Source organism: Kogia breviceps, chromosome 7, assembly GCF_026419965.1.
Source record: "Kogia breviceps isolate mKogBre1 chromosome 7, mKogBre1 haplotype 1, whole genome shotgun sequence".
NCBI classification, from domain to species: Eukaryota; Metazoa; Chordata; class Mammalia; order Artiodactyla; family Physeteridae; genus Kogia; species Kogia breviceps.
Window position 1 is genome coordinate 9,020,727 of NC_081316.1, and position 17,034 is coordinate 9,037,760.

The 17,034-nt window shown below is 42.1% G+C and overlaps 1 protein-coding gene across 3 annotated transcripts in view; it reads right to left on the reverse strand.

The window, feature by feature from the left end:
• Positions 1-1,593: 1,593 nt before the first annotated feature.
• Positions 1,594-17,034, reverse strand: part of CKAP5 (cytoskeleton associated protein 5) — a 109,114-nt gene continuing 93,673 nt past the window's right edge. For all 3 annotated transcript variants that reach the window (XM_059068372.2, XM_059068371.2, XM_067037144.1), the window contains exons 36-44: positions 9,890-10,069; positions 9,209-9,396; positions 8,151-8,226; positions 7,237-7,425; positions 7,007-7,144; positions 6,495-6,578; positions 6,241-6,400; positions 2,473-2,624; positions 1,594-2,319 (exon numbers count right to left, since the gene is read on the reverse strand). In XM_059068372.2, the coding sequence (XP_058924355.1) occupies positions 2,074-2,319; positions 2,473-2,624; positions 6,241-6,400; positions 6,495-6,578; positions 7,007-7,144; positions 7,237-7,425; positions 8,151-8,226; positions 9,209-9,396; positions 9,890-10,069 (1,413 nt within the window). In that variant the 3' untranslated portion in view covers positions 1,594-2,073. The remainder of the gene's footprint in view (positions 2,320-2,472; positions 2,625-6,240; positions 6,401-6,494; positions 6,579-7,006; positions 7,145-7,236; positions 7,426-8,150; positions 8,227-9,208; positions 9,397-9,889; positions 10,070-17,034) is intronic.

The window sequence follows — 17,034 nt, forward strand, 5'->3', positions numbered from 1 at the left end:
TCTACTGTCACGGCAGTTGTCAGACTTGAGTCACTTGTTTTTCTGAGAAATGGGAACAAGAAGATGTAGAAGTGGATTCTTACAGGGTTTGGGCGAACTCTTAGGAGTCACAGAACGTTCAAGATGCCTTTTCACGGCACATTCTTCAAGGTTACTGATGGCAGAGGTTACTGTCGGGGATGGAGCACGGCTCTGACACATCCTTGCCCTTCCGCGCAGCTGCAGAGTTTCTGGCTGACGTTGGCGTATTGCTCTTCCTGTTGGGTGCATTTATGACTCGGGGAAGCAGGCACCACAGCCTACGATACGTGTAACAGCGAGTCGCCACTGGCGTGAGGTGCTGATCACTTGGTGACCATCTGGAGGACTGTTGACAAGTCTCACCCCCGAGGGGGGTGGAGCAGGGGTGTCTTGTGGTCACCTTCTCGGCCTAGGATCTAAGATCTTTAGATATCATGGCTTAAAGCAGGAAGGGACTTAAGGTAGGTAACCTTCACCCCCCTCCCCTCCCCTTTTTTTCCATTCCCATTTTTTAATACATCAGGGAAGAGAGAATGAGGACTGAGTTCCTTGTCCCCATTCTTCGGTTCTAGTTGACCAGAAAGCAGGGTAAAACTGGGAACTCAGTGAGCTTGCAGGATCTCGACAGCCCTGAGCTTTAACCAGAGCAGGGGGAAGGGATTAAAAGTTAGTTGTAATACCCCAAAATCTGGTTCTTAAACAAGGGCGCACGTTCTCACAAGACTGCTTGACTTTGGTTTTTCAAATTAGCTGTGTTAATTCCAGACCCAAGCACAGCCATTCTTTCTAAATGTGTTCCTTCTCTACAGCAATGAACTCCTCTATCTTCCCTTCAGTGAAGGCCTACTTCCTGTGTGCATTATAAGGGAGAGAGGCAAGTTTAACTTCTCATTTCAGGCAGCACAGGGGCCATCTGAAAATCATGACTAGAATCAATACAGGACTCATTTTCCATCAACCTTTCATGTCTTTAACACCAGTTCAGTAAAAGGTGGTGTAGAAAAGTTCCTTTGGACTTAATGTTTTGTGACCGTGGAAGGAGGTCTTGTGGAATGTGATTGCAGATGTGAATCCTGTTTATTTCTAGTCTTTACTGAGTGTGAAGAACTGTTAGTGTAGATTCAGAGCCTCTGCTGACCAGGCAGGTAGCCCCTGTGCTCTCTGTACTCCTTTAGTCAGATGACCCCAAATCTAGTTGTGGTGTGACAGCCACTGCAGCCCAGCTAGTCCCTGGGCACAATGTCATATGTACTTGGGCAGTAAAAGTAAGAGGGAGCCTAAGAGCTCCTTGGAACCATGGTGATTGATGGGATGGAAGTCATGACCAAAATCTCAAAACAGGGAGGAATGAGACTTCTCTGCTCCCCTAGGAGTTGCAGGCAGAAAGCAGAAGAGGTGAGTGTCTCTTAGTCCAAAGGAGTGAAAGGACCAAGTCTGTGAGCCAAGAAAAGGTAGAGCTCCTTAAGCAGCAATTATGAACCTTTCTCTAACTGGCTGAATACCCAGCTGGTCCCAAGAACAAGTGATGGAGAACTGCCCAACCTCCCAGATACGGAGCATCTTGGGACACAGTTATAGTTAATGCAAACTTTATTTATAAAAGACTCTTAAATTAGTTGTATCATGCCATGCATTCATACAGAATACAGTGACCCTTCAGGGCTACAAGGAGAAGAGCTCACAAACTCAAAGGAAAACTAGTAAAGCGTTTCTAATAGTTAAAAGCTAGGAAAGATTAGGACAAGTTTACAAATGAGCAATTAAAAATAAAAGCAAAAGGATATGGAAACTAGTCTGAGCTGAGAGAAGGGCAGCTGTTTACAGGTCTGTACACTAAACTAAGACACAGACAGTCTTCTAGAGAGGCAGGATGCTGGCGGAGAGAAGCGGAGGATGTGCAGACACTTGTGCCGCAACGACTCCTCCCCCCAGGTCCACGGTATGATACATACAACCAGTTTGTGTGCACTAGGCCGGCCAAGGCCACTTTAACTATCAGGACTCCTAGTTTAGTAAACTAAAGCTGCAGGGTGCCAGGGGAGTGGGGCGGCTTCATTTGCGACTGCTCTTTATTCTCTCCAGTCTTTTTTTCAAGTCGTCAATGTTAGCTGTGGAGGAGGAGGATGTAGTCATGGCTCCTGAAGAGTGAGTCTGGTTGGGATCCAGGTCTGAATGCTGGTGCTGCTCCCGTGACTCCCGGAGCTGAGAGAGTTTGCTGTGCAGCATGTCTGTGGAAGAGGCAACGGTAGGAACTGCTGGTTTGGAAAGCAAAGAGGTCAGTGGAGGTCGGTCATCTTGCTGTTGAGAGAAGAAGAAACATTGTCCAGTCGGGTCAGGATGTGGCTCTGGAGCAACACACACCGAGGCTGGGACACCGCTTCTCTGGCCAGCCTGTCCCTGACCTGCGGGTCGTCGCCCTCCCTGCCCCACACAGAAGGAGAGGAGCCGTACCTTTGTATTGTCCAGACCACATCGCTGTCGCAGGATTTTCAGCCTTTCCAGGTAGACAGATGGTCCCACCTCTTCTCCATTTGTGTTACCTATGGAGGAGACTGTGCTTGTGGGAGTGGGCACACATGTGACTTCCATCTGGGGGGAGATGCCTAAGTAGGAAACGTAGAAGGAATATTCAGATATACAGCCCCCACCCCGACTGCCCTCATTAACCTCCCGCCAAAGGGAACAAGTTGGGCCTTGACTATCACCACCGTACTTGAAGACTAAAAAAATCCACAAGAATCTACCTGGAGTTGGTGAGAAAGGGCGCTCTGAAATATACAGGATATGCTTAATGAGAACTTCCAGAACTGATAGAGAAGGGCACTGAATGTTAAGTTGGACCATCCATCTACATCCTGAGCTATGCAGGGGTTGTATTCTTATAATCCCACAGCTGACCTGGGCAATCCAAAGAGCCTAAGCTACTCCTGAGTATATGGTAAGTGCCCAAGTGAAGAATCTAAGGACTTTATTTTATTTTACTTTTTTTTTTTGAAGAATTATTGCTATTTCAGCTTTATTATTTGGGCTGTGTTGGGTCTTCGTTGCTGCGCGCGGGCTTTCTCTAGCTGTGGCGAGAGCGCGGGCTGCTCTTCGTTGCGGTGCCCACGCTTCTCATTGCGGTGGCTTCTCGTTGCAGAGCACAGGCTCTAGGCATGCAGGCTTCAGTAGTTGCAGCATGCGGGCTCAGTAGTTGCAGCGCGCAGGCTTCAGTAGTTGCGGCTCGCGGGCTGTAGAGCACAGGCTCAGTAGTTGTGGCACATGGGCTTAGTTGTTCCGTGGCATGTGGGATCTTCCCAGACCAGGGCTCGAACCCGTGTCCCCTGCGCTGGCAGGCGGATTCTTAACCACTGCGCCCGCCACCAGGGAAGTCCCCCTGAAGACTTTAAATGTTTGCAAGAATTAGACTAGGTTTGGACCAGGTGATACACAGGGCAAAGCTCTTATTCAAACTGGGGAGGACAGCAAGGAGCTCAAGGCTACTCTCTATTCATAAGGAAGAGGGGTAAACTGGTGTCCAACAAAGGGGGAGGGGGTAGGAACTGGAGCATCCGAGCTCAATATTCTGGCAGTAGAGGGGAAAACCAAAACCAAACCAAACCAAAATCCATCACAGTTCTAAATTTCTGAGAAGGAACAATCACAAAATGCAGGCATTTAAAATATCCAGTTTGATATCAATGAAAAGACATTATATTAGTCCAAAGATAAAGTACTAGGAAGAAAAACGGTAAACTGAAAAGTACAAGAGGTTACTCTAGGGAAAAAGGAATCTTTTAACGTACAGAAGAGAACACTTGAGAGGGTGAAAAATGAAGACTAATGCAAAAGGCAGCGGTAGGAGGAGGCTGAGTACTTGAAGGCGTTCAGTTACCAGTGGGGTTACACGCTTGTGTTGCAAATGTTGACCATCGCGAGAAAGGACTCTGGAAGTGAGAAACGGAGGCTCTACCCTGATCAGCTCAACCACGGGATGTCCATATGTGGCTACTGGACACTGCTCGCTGTGCTTCAAGAAAGAGACTCCAAAAAAAAGGAAACAGACTCCAGGTCTCGGAGGGGGGTAATTTAAGGTGTTAAAAACAAGAACAACTATTGGAAAAACAAACAAACAACAAAGGGACTTCCCTGGTGGTCCAGTGGCTAAGACTCCAAGCTCCAAATGCAGGGCGTCTGGGTTTGATCCCTGGTCAGGGAACTAGATCCCACACGCATGCCCAAACTAAAGATCTCACATGCTGCAACGAAAATCCTGCACACGGCATCGAAGATCCTGCGTGCCGCAATTAAGAGCCGGCACAGCCAAATAAATAAATAAATAAATGTTAAAAAAGTATTAAAAAACAAAGAAAAAACAAGAACAACAAAAAGAAACAATTTAAGAGAATACAATTGACGTTGCAGCTTAGAAAGACACATGGTGAGAGAGCATGACTGGAATCTGAAAACCACAAAGGAACAGTTTCACAGGCAAACAAATTTTAGAATGTAAGAGTAGGTGAGCTTCACCGAACTCAGAAAGAACTAAATGCAGGACCAATGTGAGGGCTGTATTCCGCATGATGAGGGAACTTTAGCAGTTGGGCCTTTTTTTTGGTTTAAGGCTCTTGACAGCTATTTTGTGTAACCGATACCTCCTAAACCTTCCTTTTGTCCCAAGGTCCTTGAGCAGTAACTCTCCAGTATAGGCGTTTTCACTGGGGGGACAGTGATATTTCAGCCTAACATCAGGATAAGCATTCACTCATATATTAAACAAAATACCTACTGAGTGCCCACCACGTGCCAGGCAACAAAACGGACAAAAGTCTTTACCCTTGTGGATTGACTGATTGATTTGCCACACAGCTTGTAGGATCTTAGTTCCCCGACCAGGGATTGAACCCAGGCCCTCAGCAGTGAGAGCACAGAGTCCTAACCACTGGTCTGCCACGGAATTCCCACCCTTGTGGATTTTACATTCTAGCAGAGACGGACATCACACAATTAACCTAAGAAACATTATGTTACATGGTGTGTTAGAGGAGGTTACGTACTATGGGGGGGGTGAGGGGTAGGTTGCAAATTTTAAAGGAAGCCTCACTGAGGCAGTGACAAAGATGTGGAGGAAACAGACTGTCCCGGAGAAGAGCAATCTACATGCAAGAAACCGCCAGTGCAAAGGCCCTAAGAAGCTGTACGCCTGGTGCGCGCCAGGAACAGCGAGGGGGCCGGTGAGGCTGAAGTGGAACAGAAGTCAGAGAGAGTAGGAGGGAGGCAGCCCTAGAGGTATCAGGGGACCGTATCATGTCACACCTCACAGGCCTTTCTTGTACGGCTTTTGCTCCGCTGAGTGAGAGCGAGAGCCTTTGGAAGATGTTTGAGGAGCGCTGTTTCGGTGCTGTGTGTGGAAATGACTACAGGGAGGTGAGAGTGGCCGTGGGGAGACGGTGTAGGAGAGTGCTATGATCCGTGTAAGAGAAGATGATGCTGTTCTGACCAGGGCAGTGGCAGTGAAGGAGATGAGAAGTGTGCGTGGATTCTGTGTGTTTTGTAGGTAGAGCCAAAATAATTCCTGACAGAGAAAAAGAGAATACTCAAAAGCTGGGGGTCTGAGCAAACTCGAAGGACAAAGTTGCCACCCAGTGACATGGAGAAGAATGCAAATGGAGCAGGTTTGGGGGTTACCAGGAGCTTGGTCTTTGACACACTGAGTTTATGACGTCTACTATACCAGAAACCCAGCGAGATGTCACGCACGATATATCAGCAGAGATCAGGAAGGAGGTCTGAGCTGGACGTCGGACAAAATTGGGCTTTGCTGGCATAGAAACAGTATTTAAAGTGATGAGAGTAGATGGATTAGTTAAGGGGATGAGAGTAAGGAAGAAGAGAGAATCACGGACGGAATCCAGGGGGACATCAACATTAAGAGTTCAGGGAGAGGAAGAATCTGTCAGAGAGGCCAAGGGGGAACAGCAGCGAGGAAGGAGGAAAGCAAGAGGGCACAGAGGACCGGGAGCCCCGGGGAGAAACCGTCTGAAGGGCAGAGAACGTTGCTGTTGCCAACACTGACGAAGGGTCGAGGCAGGTGACTGAGAGCTGACTACTCTCTGCGTCACTGGTGACCATGAAGTACTGAGGTGCGTGGATGTAAATGTAAACCCATCGAAAGCCTCCAGCTGCTGACGCTGGGAGCCATTTTGAGCTTATTTCTGGAGCTACCAGAGGAAACCATACCTGTTGAAATGGGAATACGGCCTTTGCCCTCCCTCTCCATCTCAATCACCCGAAGGCCTCTCTCAACATAGCTCTGGAAGAACTGTGAGGAATTTTTCAGAAATGGTTCAATGTCAGCATCTGAATATTTCTTCTTATATTCATATAACTCTGCTAGGCCCTGGTTAACAAGAAAAAGGAAGAGGTGGGGATGGCTGTTAATGACTGTTTTCCATAAAGCAGATCCCTTTTCCTCTCAACCCTTTCCCTCTCACCTCTTTAGTGTTCTCTTTAGAGCCAATCTTCTTAAAAATCTCAGCTAAGAAATCATTCACTTTGGCCTTTGATGATTTTTCATCCTAAAGACACAAGAAGGAATGATTGGTTAGACCTGAGTTATTAATTAGGAACCAGTGGTTGGACAAAAACCGAAAATATCTCAAAATCCAGACCTTCCAGGTATATTCCTGCAAATAACAGAAGCACCAGTGCTGCAGGGGCTGCAGCAGAAACATTAACAATCTCAGGTTTTCAATTAAACTTGATAAGGAAAGTCCCTCCCTAATTAGAGCTCACAGTGGATTTATCTAGAGACCAGTGCCTTAGGTGCAGACACAGAAACCTTTCTTAGGAACAAAAGGCCCAAGGTTATAGTTCATATTTGAAAACGTCAAGGTGATTGGACCAATCCCTGAGCCTTCATCTTAGGCCCTGAGAAAGAAAGGCTCGGGTGGCTTATCCCTTTGACAAGATCACATCCCTCAATCTTTCCAGTCGGGACACCCACGATTCGAGACGCCCCCTTCTCTGTTTCCTTATCGGACTTGCTCGCGGCCTGGTCCATACTGTGCTTCATCATGCGGCAGAGGTGGGCCTCCAACTCGGACTCATTCTTGTTGTCAATCATCGTCAGGTGGTCTAGGATCTGAGGAAGAACCGTGTACATTCAATGGCAGCGATGCCGTACCCGTGACAGTCTCTCAAGCTCCCTTGGGAATGGTTGCTGTTCTCACTCACCTTGGGCCCTTTTAATTTGCATAAAGTGTGCAGCAGCGTTTTTAGGGTCCTTATGGGAAATTCACTTTTGCATTGCTTTAGTTTCTCTTTGGGGAAGACCTTCATGAAAATGTGTATATCCAGAAGAATTCTGTCCAGATTAATGCTGTTGATGGTATCAGGCAGTAGTCGAACCATTCTCCAGAGACACTATTGAAAAAAGAAACAAATGTTAGAAGGAGTCACTGAAGAATGAGGATAATCTCTGTCACCATTCATTTCCCCTAAGCTCTGGGATCACTTCTAAAAGATGGTCAGGGATATGAATGTGGCACCTCATCTTTCAGGTTCAGCTGCTAAACACGAACAGTTTTATTTACTTCAACCATGTCACTGGCTAACGTGTGACAAGCCATCTACCTGACCATCTCCATTCCTCCTTCCCACTCCCTAGAGATGGGGCCCTAAACGATGAGAAAATGGGGAAATTCTGTCTTGGGTTTGTTTGGTTACCCAAGAGTAGAGTAGTTCATATTACCTAATCAAATCTAACCCAAGGACACAAAATACTTTACACTATTACAGTATAATAACAGTATTATAATGTTACAGATATGTTCATTTGCAGTCTTCCAAAAATAGACCACAATATTATAAATCTATACATATCTTTTCCCCCAAAAGAAATGAAATTTGTCTCATCAAACTTCTTGCCTTTTGATTCTAGGAGAACTGGTGAGATATTTACAAAATAGCTCTTCCTTTTCACTGTTTGAGGCCAGGAATTTTTTAGGCCTGAGCTAGGGGTATAAATTGGAGGAAGGGAAAAATGGAGAGCACTGTATTTTTCAGGTGTGCCTTGACTGATTTGAGTTAGTTCCAACTCCTCTTTCCCCACACTTTGAAAGAAAGAGATCAAATTATTTCAACTTCACCTTCATAACAAGCTCTGAGAATTTGGGAGAACTGGCTGTTGCTAGCAGGCTGTCTTGGAGCAAAACAAGTAGGGCGCTAGAAAACAAACCCAACACAACAGCATTAATAAGTTTCAAACCTGTATTCCAATTAAAATCAGTAATTGAAAGCCAAGTGTAATTTACAATAGCCAGATCATGGAAGCAACTTAAATGCCTATCGACAGACGAATGGATAAAGAAGATGTGGTACATATATACGATAGAATATTACTCAGCCATTAAAAAGGAATGAAATTGGGTCATTTGTAGAGACATGGGTGGACCCAGAGACTGTCATACAGAGTGAAGTAAGTCAGAAAGAGAAAAACAATTATCATATATTAACACATACATGTGGAATCTAGAAAAATGGTACAGACGAACTGGTTTGCAGGGCAGAAATTGAGACACAGATGTAGAGAACAAACATATGGACACCAAGGGGGGAAAGTGGTGGGAGGGTGGTGGTGGTGGGATGAATTGGGAGATTGGGATTGACATATATACACTAATATGTATAAAATAGATAACTAATAAGAACTTGCTGTATAAAAAATAAATACAATAAAATTTAAAAAAAAAAGAAAGCCACATGTAAGAATTCATTATCCATCTGAGAAATTGAGAGCTCATGGATCAGGAATTATCTTTGATTACTTGACAGTCATTAAGAAAATAAACATCATTTAAGCTTTGTAAGCTACCACTTGGTAAATGGTAAAGCTTGTCACTATTTTTCATTGTCACTGGTAGCTGAGAAAGAAAGAAATGTACATGAAATGTACACAGAAGAGAAGGTAACTGACAAACTCCACAGTCCTATTCTAGAAAACTCATAATACTGGCTGGTTTACTGAGTTGTTAACTAGCTTTAACTGCTGTCTCAGGTTGGGATACCTTCTCTTGAGGAAGAGAAGAGTAATATATCAACTTATCAGGCAAACCTAAGCTTACAACTGATCTAAGTGCCTCTTGGTTTCTATGGGTAGATAAAAGAGAGGCTGTTCCAGGCTCTAATGCTCAGAGTACAGCTATACCTCAGGATGTTGGTCTGGTCTGACTTCTCCAGAACTTTCACCACCAAGAGGTTCACAGAGCGGATCACTTGTTGCCCTTCCTCCAGATCTTCAATTCTAGAATCCAGCATTAAGGTGATGAGGCCATGCATCAGGTCTTTCAAAACTCCAGTGGAGGCCTCTCGGGCGAGGCTTTCTATCTGAAACAGCTATCCCATCATAATTGCGTTAGGGAGGCATGAAACTCAACATACAGATCAAGGAAGATAAACATGGGTGGCGTGTTCTAATAAATGATTATATTGTATTTATAAAAATTCAGAGTATTAGGAAAAAATAAAAATCACTACGCTCTCCCAAACTGCCAAGAGTAGCCAAAATTAACTGGTGTGCTTCCTTCCTGTTATAAAAGTATTTTTAATGTGAGCAGTCACCTGTGGAAAGCCAGCTAAGGCCCAGCCATGACTGATGAGGAAGCTGGCAGGAAGCAGAATCTCAGGCAGTCTGTAAGAACCCTAACAACAAGGTAAGCTGGAGTGCTGCCCAACACCCAGTGGAAGTAGCCAATGGCTTACATGTAAAATTCCACAAATGACATATGTTTCACATGTCTCACTGGAACATCTGGACCAACTCAGGCCTGAGAACCTGGGTGGGATGAGAGACTGAAGGGAAGCTCATGATCTGCAGAGGTGTCCTTACCGAAATCATGTTGCCAATGATACAGCTGTACAACTTGATGATTTCATCCTTCTCCAATTTCTCATCTGCCATATGTGTGTTGTAGATGAGCCTCAGCTGCATGAACGTGGCTATCAGAAACTGATCAATATGGCCAGACATGGCTTCTGCTTTGTCCTCCTGTCTCAGGACCTCATCGATCTGATAACAAAAATCCAAGATGTATTTTCCAAGCTTCATACTTCTAAGTAGCAGGAAGACACTGTAGGTCTCTGTAATATTTATTAGCAAAGCACTTCTAGTATCTTAGCTTGAAAAAACCCAGTCACCTTACATATAAATAACTAGTCCTTAGGGACTCAATCACTCAACAAATATTTACAGAGCAAGACTACTAGGTGAATTAACTGCAGCTCCTATTCTAAGAGGCTCGCCATCTAGTTTAAGGAATAATAATCCTTATGTTTAAATGCTAATTTATTAAAGAGAGTGTTTTTATACACATTATCTCAATTGATCATTCCAACAGCTCTAAGAGGTAGACAGGGCTGAGAGTAAGATCTTCATTTACCATATGAGAAAAGGGAGACTCAGGAAGATCAGGCTACTTAGTTCAAAATCAAAACTCAGGTTTCCCACAACTGGATCCAGGTTCTTTTTGGTTCAGCAGACTGGTTGTCACTAATGGTAAAGTGTTACTATGGGAAGAACATGTATTTCCTATTCACTACTGTAAAAAGATCTTTATTTTTATGATTACATAAATTACACCCTGAGACAGTCATGCCAATAATCTTCATGACCATCCTTTCATGCAGGGCTGCTTTACTGCACAACTCCAGGGGTCACCGTTTATACAGACTGCAATGTGAACAGTGCCCTCTGGTGCTGAGGAAGCCAGTGGTCCTACTTGCATTTCTTTATGCATGTATACCCATAAGCACATACAATTTTATATAACTACTGGAACTGTTTAACAATTCTGTTTCAACATGGGAAAAATAAAAACAAATATATATTTTTTGGAGGGAGGGCTTACTCTTTTTCCAAGGTAATTAACATCAACAACCTGATATCTATTCTTTCATGTTCCCAGAATCATTTATAACCACACATGCACACATAGATAGGGTCAACGTTTAGGGCACTGTTTATTCCATAAGAATATTTATAGTACATACACTTCTCTGCATCTAGCCTTCCTAACAGAAAATTATGAAAATCCCTAAAGTCAACAGAAATGGTTCTATTTTTAAAGGCTGCATAATAGTCCACATGTGCACATACCAAAACTTAATCATTCCCTGACTGCTTCAACGTCTTTCCAGTTTGGATATTTTGTCCACTATAAATAATGTTACAATAAACATCTTTAAACATCTTTGTGTATATATATCCCAAGGTACTTGTGTTTTAACTTCTAAAAAAAAAAGTGCACCATGGGACTTCCCTGGTGGTCCAGTGGTTTTAAGACTCCACGCTCCCAATGCAGGGGGTTTGGGTTCGGCCCCTGGTCAGGGAACTAGATTCCCACATGTGGCAACTAAAAGAGCCCACATGCTGCAACTAAAGATCTCGCGAGCTGCAACAAAGATTCTGCACACGGCAATGAAGATCCCCACATGCTGCAACTAAGACCTGGACTGTCAAATGAATTTAAAAAAAAAATGCACCAAGAGTTTTAACTTTTTAGGCTGAAGGATGAAACATTTTAAATTACAGTTTAATGGATATTACTATACTGCTTTCTTTAAAAAGGCACTAACATGTAATTCACATTTCTATGTTTAATGTATGAGAGTACTGTTTTTTCAGAGTCTATCAGCTGTATGTTTTACTACTCATTTAACTTTCTGTCACTCTGATGGTTTAAAAGTGATTATCTTGGGAATTCCCTGGTGGTCCAGTGGTTAAGACTCCATGCTCCCAATGCAGGGGGCGAGGGTTTGATCTCTGTTTGGGGAACTAAGATCCCACATGCTGCACAGTGCGGCCAAAAAAATAATAATAAACAAATAAATAAAATAAGTGATCATCTATTGTTACTTTAATTTGTGTTTCTGTGGCAGGGGAGGTGCTGAACATCTTTTCATGTGTTTACTGGCCAGTTGGATATCTTCTGTGATTTGCCTATTCATATCCTTGAGTTAGTTTTTTTTCTATTAGGTTCTCTTTTTCTCAAGAGTTAATAAGGGTTCTGTTTACTGGCACTATTAATCCTTTATCAGTCATATGGTCATATGCAAACATATTCCACAATATAACACTCGTTTATTGACAGTATATGGTAAATTTCTCCAGATTAAAATCTTAAAATTTTTAAATGATCAAATTTGTCTTTTCTTTTTAGGTTCTGGGTTTCCTTCCTTTTTTTTTTTTTTTTTGCGGCATGTGGGCCTCTCACTGCTGTGGCCTCTCCCATTGCGGAGCACAGGCTCCGGACACGCAGGCCCAGCGGCCATGCCCATGGGCCCAGTCGCTCCACGGCACGTAGGATCCCCCTGGACCGGGGCATGAACCCATATCCCCTGCACCGGCAGGCGGACCCTCAACCATTGCGCCACCAGGGAAGCCCTTCTTCCTTATTTTTTAATGGTCTCCCCAAATTCCTTGGTTATTTCAAAAAAATTTGGGAGGGGGATCAGTTGTTTCAAGTTTCTACAGGGTTACATGTGTGTTATCTTACCAAAAAAAAAAAAATCTCTTCCACATCTATTGGTTCCTTCTTCAACCCTGATACTCACACATTTTTGCTCCTAATCAGGCTAGGATTTTTAATTTTAATTTTTTTTTAACAAGAACCTGCTTTTAGATTTATTATCTTTAAAATCCATTTCATGAATTTTAGCTTTATTATTACCTACTCTCAAATTTCTTTTATTTTTTGAATTTCTAAGTATAGTACTAAGTTCCTTTATTTTAGCCTTTCTTCAATAATAAATGCATTTCATGCAATATATTTTTTCTGAGTTCAGTAGCTTCAGAGTATAGTTGTAGAGTGAAATGCTTTCCTTCACTGCTAAGAGTTTTGATTTTTTTTTTTTTGATGAAAGAGTTAGGAGGGTGTTTCATACTTTCCAAGTAGCCGATATTTTTGTGATATTAATATCATTTACTAAAAATTTTATTGGGTTATCAGCAAAGAATTTGGTCAGTATTTACTAAAAATTTTGTTGGGTTATCAGCAAAGAGTTTGGTCAGTATAACTTTTACTTTTTGCATTTGTTAAGAGATTTTTAATGACTCCTCTGCTCGAAGTTTCCTTTAGATGTGAGTCTATTTCTGGGCTCTTTGTTCCATCCCAATGGTCTGTCTGCTTTTCCATGGGCCAGTACTACACTTACTTAATTGCAGTGGCTCTATAATCACTGTTGATACCCAGTGATGTAAATCCTCTCCACTGTGTTTTTAAAAAATTGTCTTAAAATAAAACTGTCTTTGCTATTCTTAGGCCCTTTGATTTCCCATATAAATTTTAGAATCAGCTTCTCAACTGCAGGAAAAAAAAACTTAAGATTTTGATTGGAATGGAACTGAACTTACAGATATTATTTGAGGAGAAGCTGGCATTTTTATAATCCTGAATCTTGAGAACATAGTATATTTCTATTTATTTGGAAATGCAACAAAATAATGTCATTCAACAAAACTTAAAAATTTTCTCTGTCAAGTTCATACATATTATACACTGCTTGATCACTCCTAGGTACTTTAAGTTTTGTTGCTCAGGGTTTTATTTTTTTATTATGGTAAAATATATATAACTAAAATTTACCATTTTAACCACTTTTAAGTATACAATCCAATGACATTAAGTATATTCACAATGTTGTATAAGCATCATCCCTATTTCCAGAACTTTGTCATTATCCCAAACAGAATCTGCACCCATTAAATAATAACTCTCTATCAACCCTCCTGCCCTTGGTAAATTCTATTCTAGTTTCTGTATTTGGCTATTCTAGGTACCTCAGATAAGTGGAATCATATAATGTCTGTCCCTTTGTGCCTGATTTATTTAGCATAATGCTTTCAAGGTTCATCCATGTTGTACCATGTGTCAGCATTTCATTCTTCTTTATGACTGAATAATATTCCATTGTATATATAAATACATACACACATCACATTTTGTTTATCTGTTCATCTGTTGATGGACATTTGGATTGTTTCCACATTTTGGCTATTGTGAATAATGCTGCTGTGAACACTGGTACACAAGTATCTGCTTAAATCCCTGCTTTCTAGGAGGGGATCTGGGGATCTTATTGTAATTCTGTGTTTAACTTTTTGGGAAACCGCTAAACTATTTTCCACAATGGTTACACTACTTTATGTTCCCACCGGCAATACACACAGATTACAGTTTCTCCACATCCCGGCAAACACTTGTTATTTCCCATTCAAAAAAAAAAAAAAAAAAAAATCCTAACGGGTATGAAGTGGTATCTCATTGTGGTTTTGATCTATATTTCCCTAATGACTAATGATGGTGAGCATCTTTTTACTTGCTTATTGGATATTTGTGTATCTTTAGAGAAATGTCTATTCATGTCCTTTGTCAATTTCTGAACTGGGTTTTGTTTTTTTTGTCATTGAGTTATAGGAGTTCTTATATATTCTGGATATTAATCCTTTATCAGATATATGATTGATTGGCAAATATTTTCGCTCATTCTATAGGTTGCCTTTTCATTCTTGTAATAGTGTCCTTTGATGCATACAATGTTTTAACTTTGATGCAATTCAATTTAATTATTTTTTCTTTAGTTGCCTGGTGTCATAGCCAAGAAATCACTGCCAAAATCACTATATGAAGGTCTTCCCCTATGTCTTCTAAGAGTTTTATAGTTTTAGCTCTTATATTTATGTCTTTGATCCATTTTGAGTTAATTTTTGCATATGGTATAAGAGTCCATCTTCATTCTTTTGCATGTGGATAAACATTTTTCCCACCATCATTTGTTTAAAAGACGGTCCTTTGCGCACTGAATGATCTTGTCACTCAGGTGACTAATTCTGTTTCTGTGGTGATCATTATCTCCTTCGGTCCATCTACTCAATTTTAAAAAACTCTAAAACCGTATTTTTTTTGCTTGGAAGAGTCTTTCTGGACCCCACGCCCTTCCCCGTTGTGGTCATCTTGTCTCCTTTGGCAATTTCATTTTGCCAGGACGTTGCTGTTCTGGTTATTTTGTTTATTCTTCTTCCCAGTTACTGGGTGCCTTAAGGCATGTTATTACTCTTTACATATTCAAGATTCAGTCTTGGGTCTACCTTTTGGAAACCCTCAACAATGGCAATAAATGGGAGATAGAGCATTTCTGCACTTGTAGGCTTGTGGTATACCAACTGGCAAGCTGTCAGTCGTTTGGCAAAGTACCAAGAGCAGGCATTCTGCTCTTTGGTCTCTAAAGGTACAAAAGTCAGAGACTTGCCAGCCTCAGAGAGTGAATTCAGCCTTTTTGTTCAGCTCCCTGTAGTTCCTTAGGGGCAAGGGAGAACACCAGGTGCTCCTATTAGCACTCACATAAGCCACCACTGCCCTTCCTTTAGGGCACCTACCGATCTCCACAGATGAACAGAGATCTCTTTACAGGATTTCTGGTGTTTTGATCCTCTTCTCTGGGCTCTGCACTATCGAACCTCAGGTTTTCCTTAGGCCCATATGGGAAAAAGTCTTGTACTTGTACCAGACAGAGATCGAGATTTGCTTAGAAGGGCTTGAAGCTGATAGAGAAGGGCAACAGGGATGCATGCATTCAAGTCGCTGTCTTCCAAACTCCCCACCATCTGTTTTCTTCCAACAGCAAAAGTGTTAACAGGAGACTATTTGTCAAGCAACATCAAAAACCTTGTGCTGGGATTCCGGTTCTGCCCCTCTGCTCAGACCTAACACAGCAAAGATGTATCTCTTGATTTCCAATCTCTCAAGCCTGCTCTTCCTCCATCCTTCCCCATCTCCGTACACAGCACCACCATCCACCCAGTTGCTCGAGCCAAACAGCAAGGAGTTACTATTGATTCCTCTCCTCCCTTACATTTCATATCCAATCTATCACCAAGTCCTGTGGACTCTACCTCTGAAAGATACTCTGAAACCATTCACTTTTCTTCCTCTCCACAATGATCGCCCTAGTGCACCTATCTTTCATATGAATTTCGACCATAGCTTCCTAACAGTCTAATAGGCCTCCCAGAATACACTCTTGCCCTGCCTATAATCTGGTCTCTAAGGAGTGGCCAGAAGTGACTTTTTCCCCAATTAAAGTAAGTTCAAACATTATAGAAACGTTGGAAGTAAGTACAGTAAAAGAACTTTTTAAAATCCTGAATCATCTGCAAGTTGTCAGTCTGATGCTCCATGACCCTCTTGATAATTCAGCATGTATTTTTAAAAAAATATTTATTCACTTATTTATTTTGGCTGTGCCAGGTCTTAGTTGTGTCACGCGGGATCTTTAGTTGCAGCATGTGCACTTCTTAGTTGCGGCATGCGGGCTTCTTAGTTGCAGAATGCGAACTTAGCTGTGGCACGCATGCGGGATCTAGTTCCCAGATCAGGGATCAAATCTGGGCCCCCTGCATTGGTAGCGTGGAGTCTTACCCGCCAGACCACCAGGGAAGTCCCATCATATATTTCTTCTTAACAAGACATGCTCTTTCATAAACATGGTACAAGGATCAAAGTCAGGAATACTGATGTTATTACCACCTAATCCTCAGGCTCTATCCCATTTTCTCCAGTTGCCCCAATTATGTTCTTTATAGCGAAAAGGCCCGTCTAGAATCATGCACTCTAGACCAGTTCCCTCAGTCTTTCCTTGACTTTCTTCACCTTGAGATTTTGAAAATGTCCCTCAATTTGCACTTGTCTGATGTTTTCTCATGAATAGATGACATCAGGAATCTCAGCGAAGTAGTGCAGAATTCCCACTGGATCCTATCAGGTGGTACATGATTTCATTTTGTCATATGATTGATGATGTTTACTTCAATCACTCAAGGTGGTATCTGCTAGGCTTCTCTGCTGTCAAATTATTCTTGGTATTTTGTATTTTGGGGGTACTTTTAATATATTAGTCCTTTGTATTTTGTGGAGAGGTACTATGAAACTATGTAAATATTCCATTTCTCTTCAAATTTTTAATTAGCTTGTATGTGCA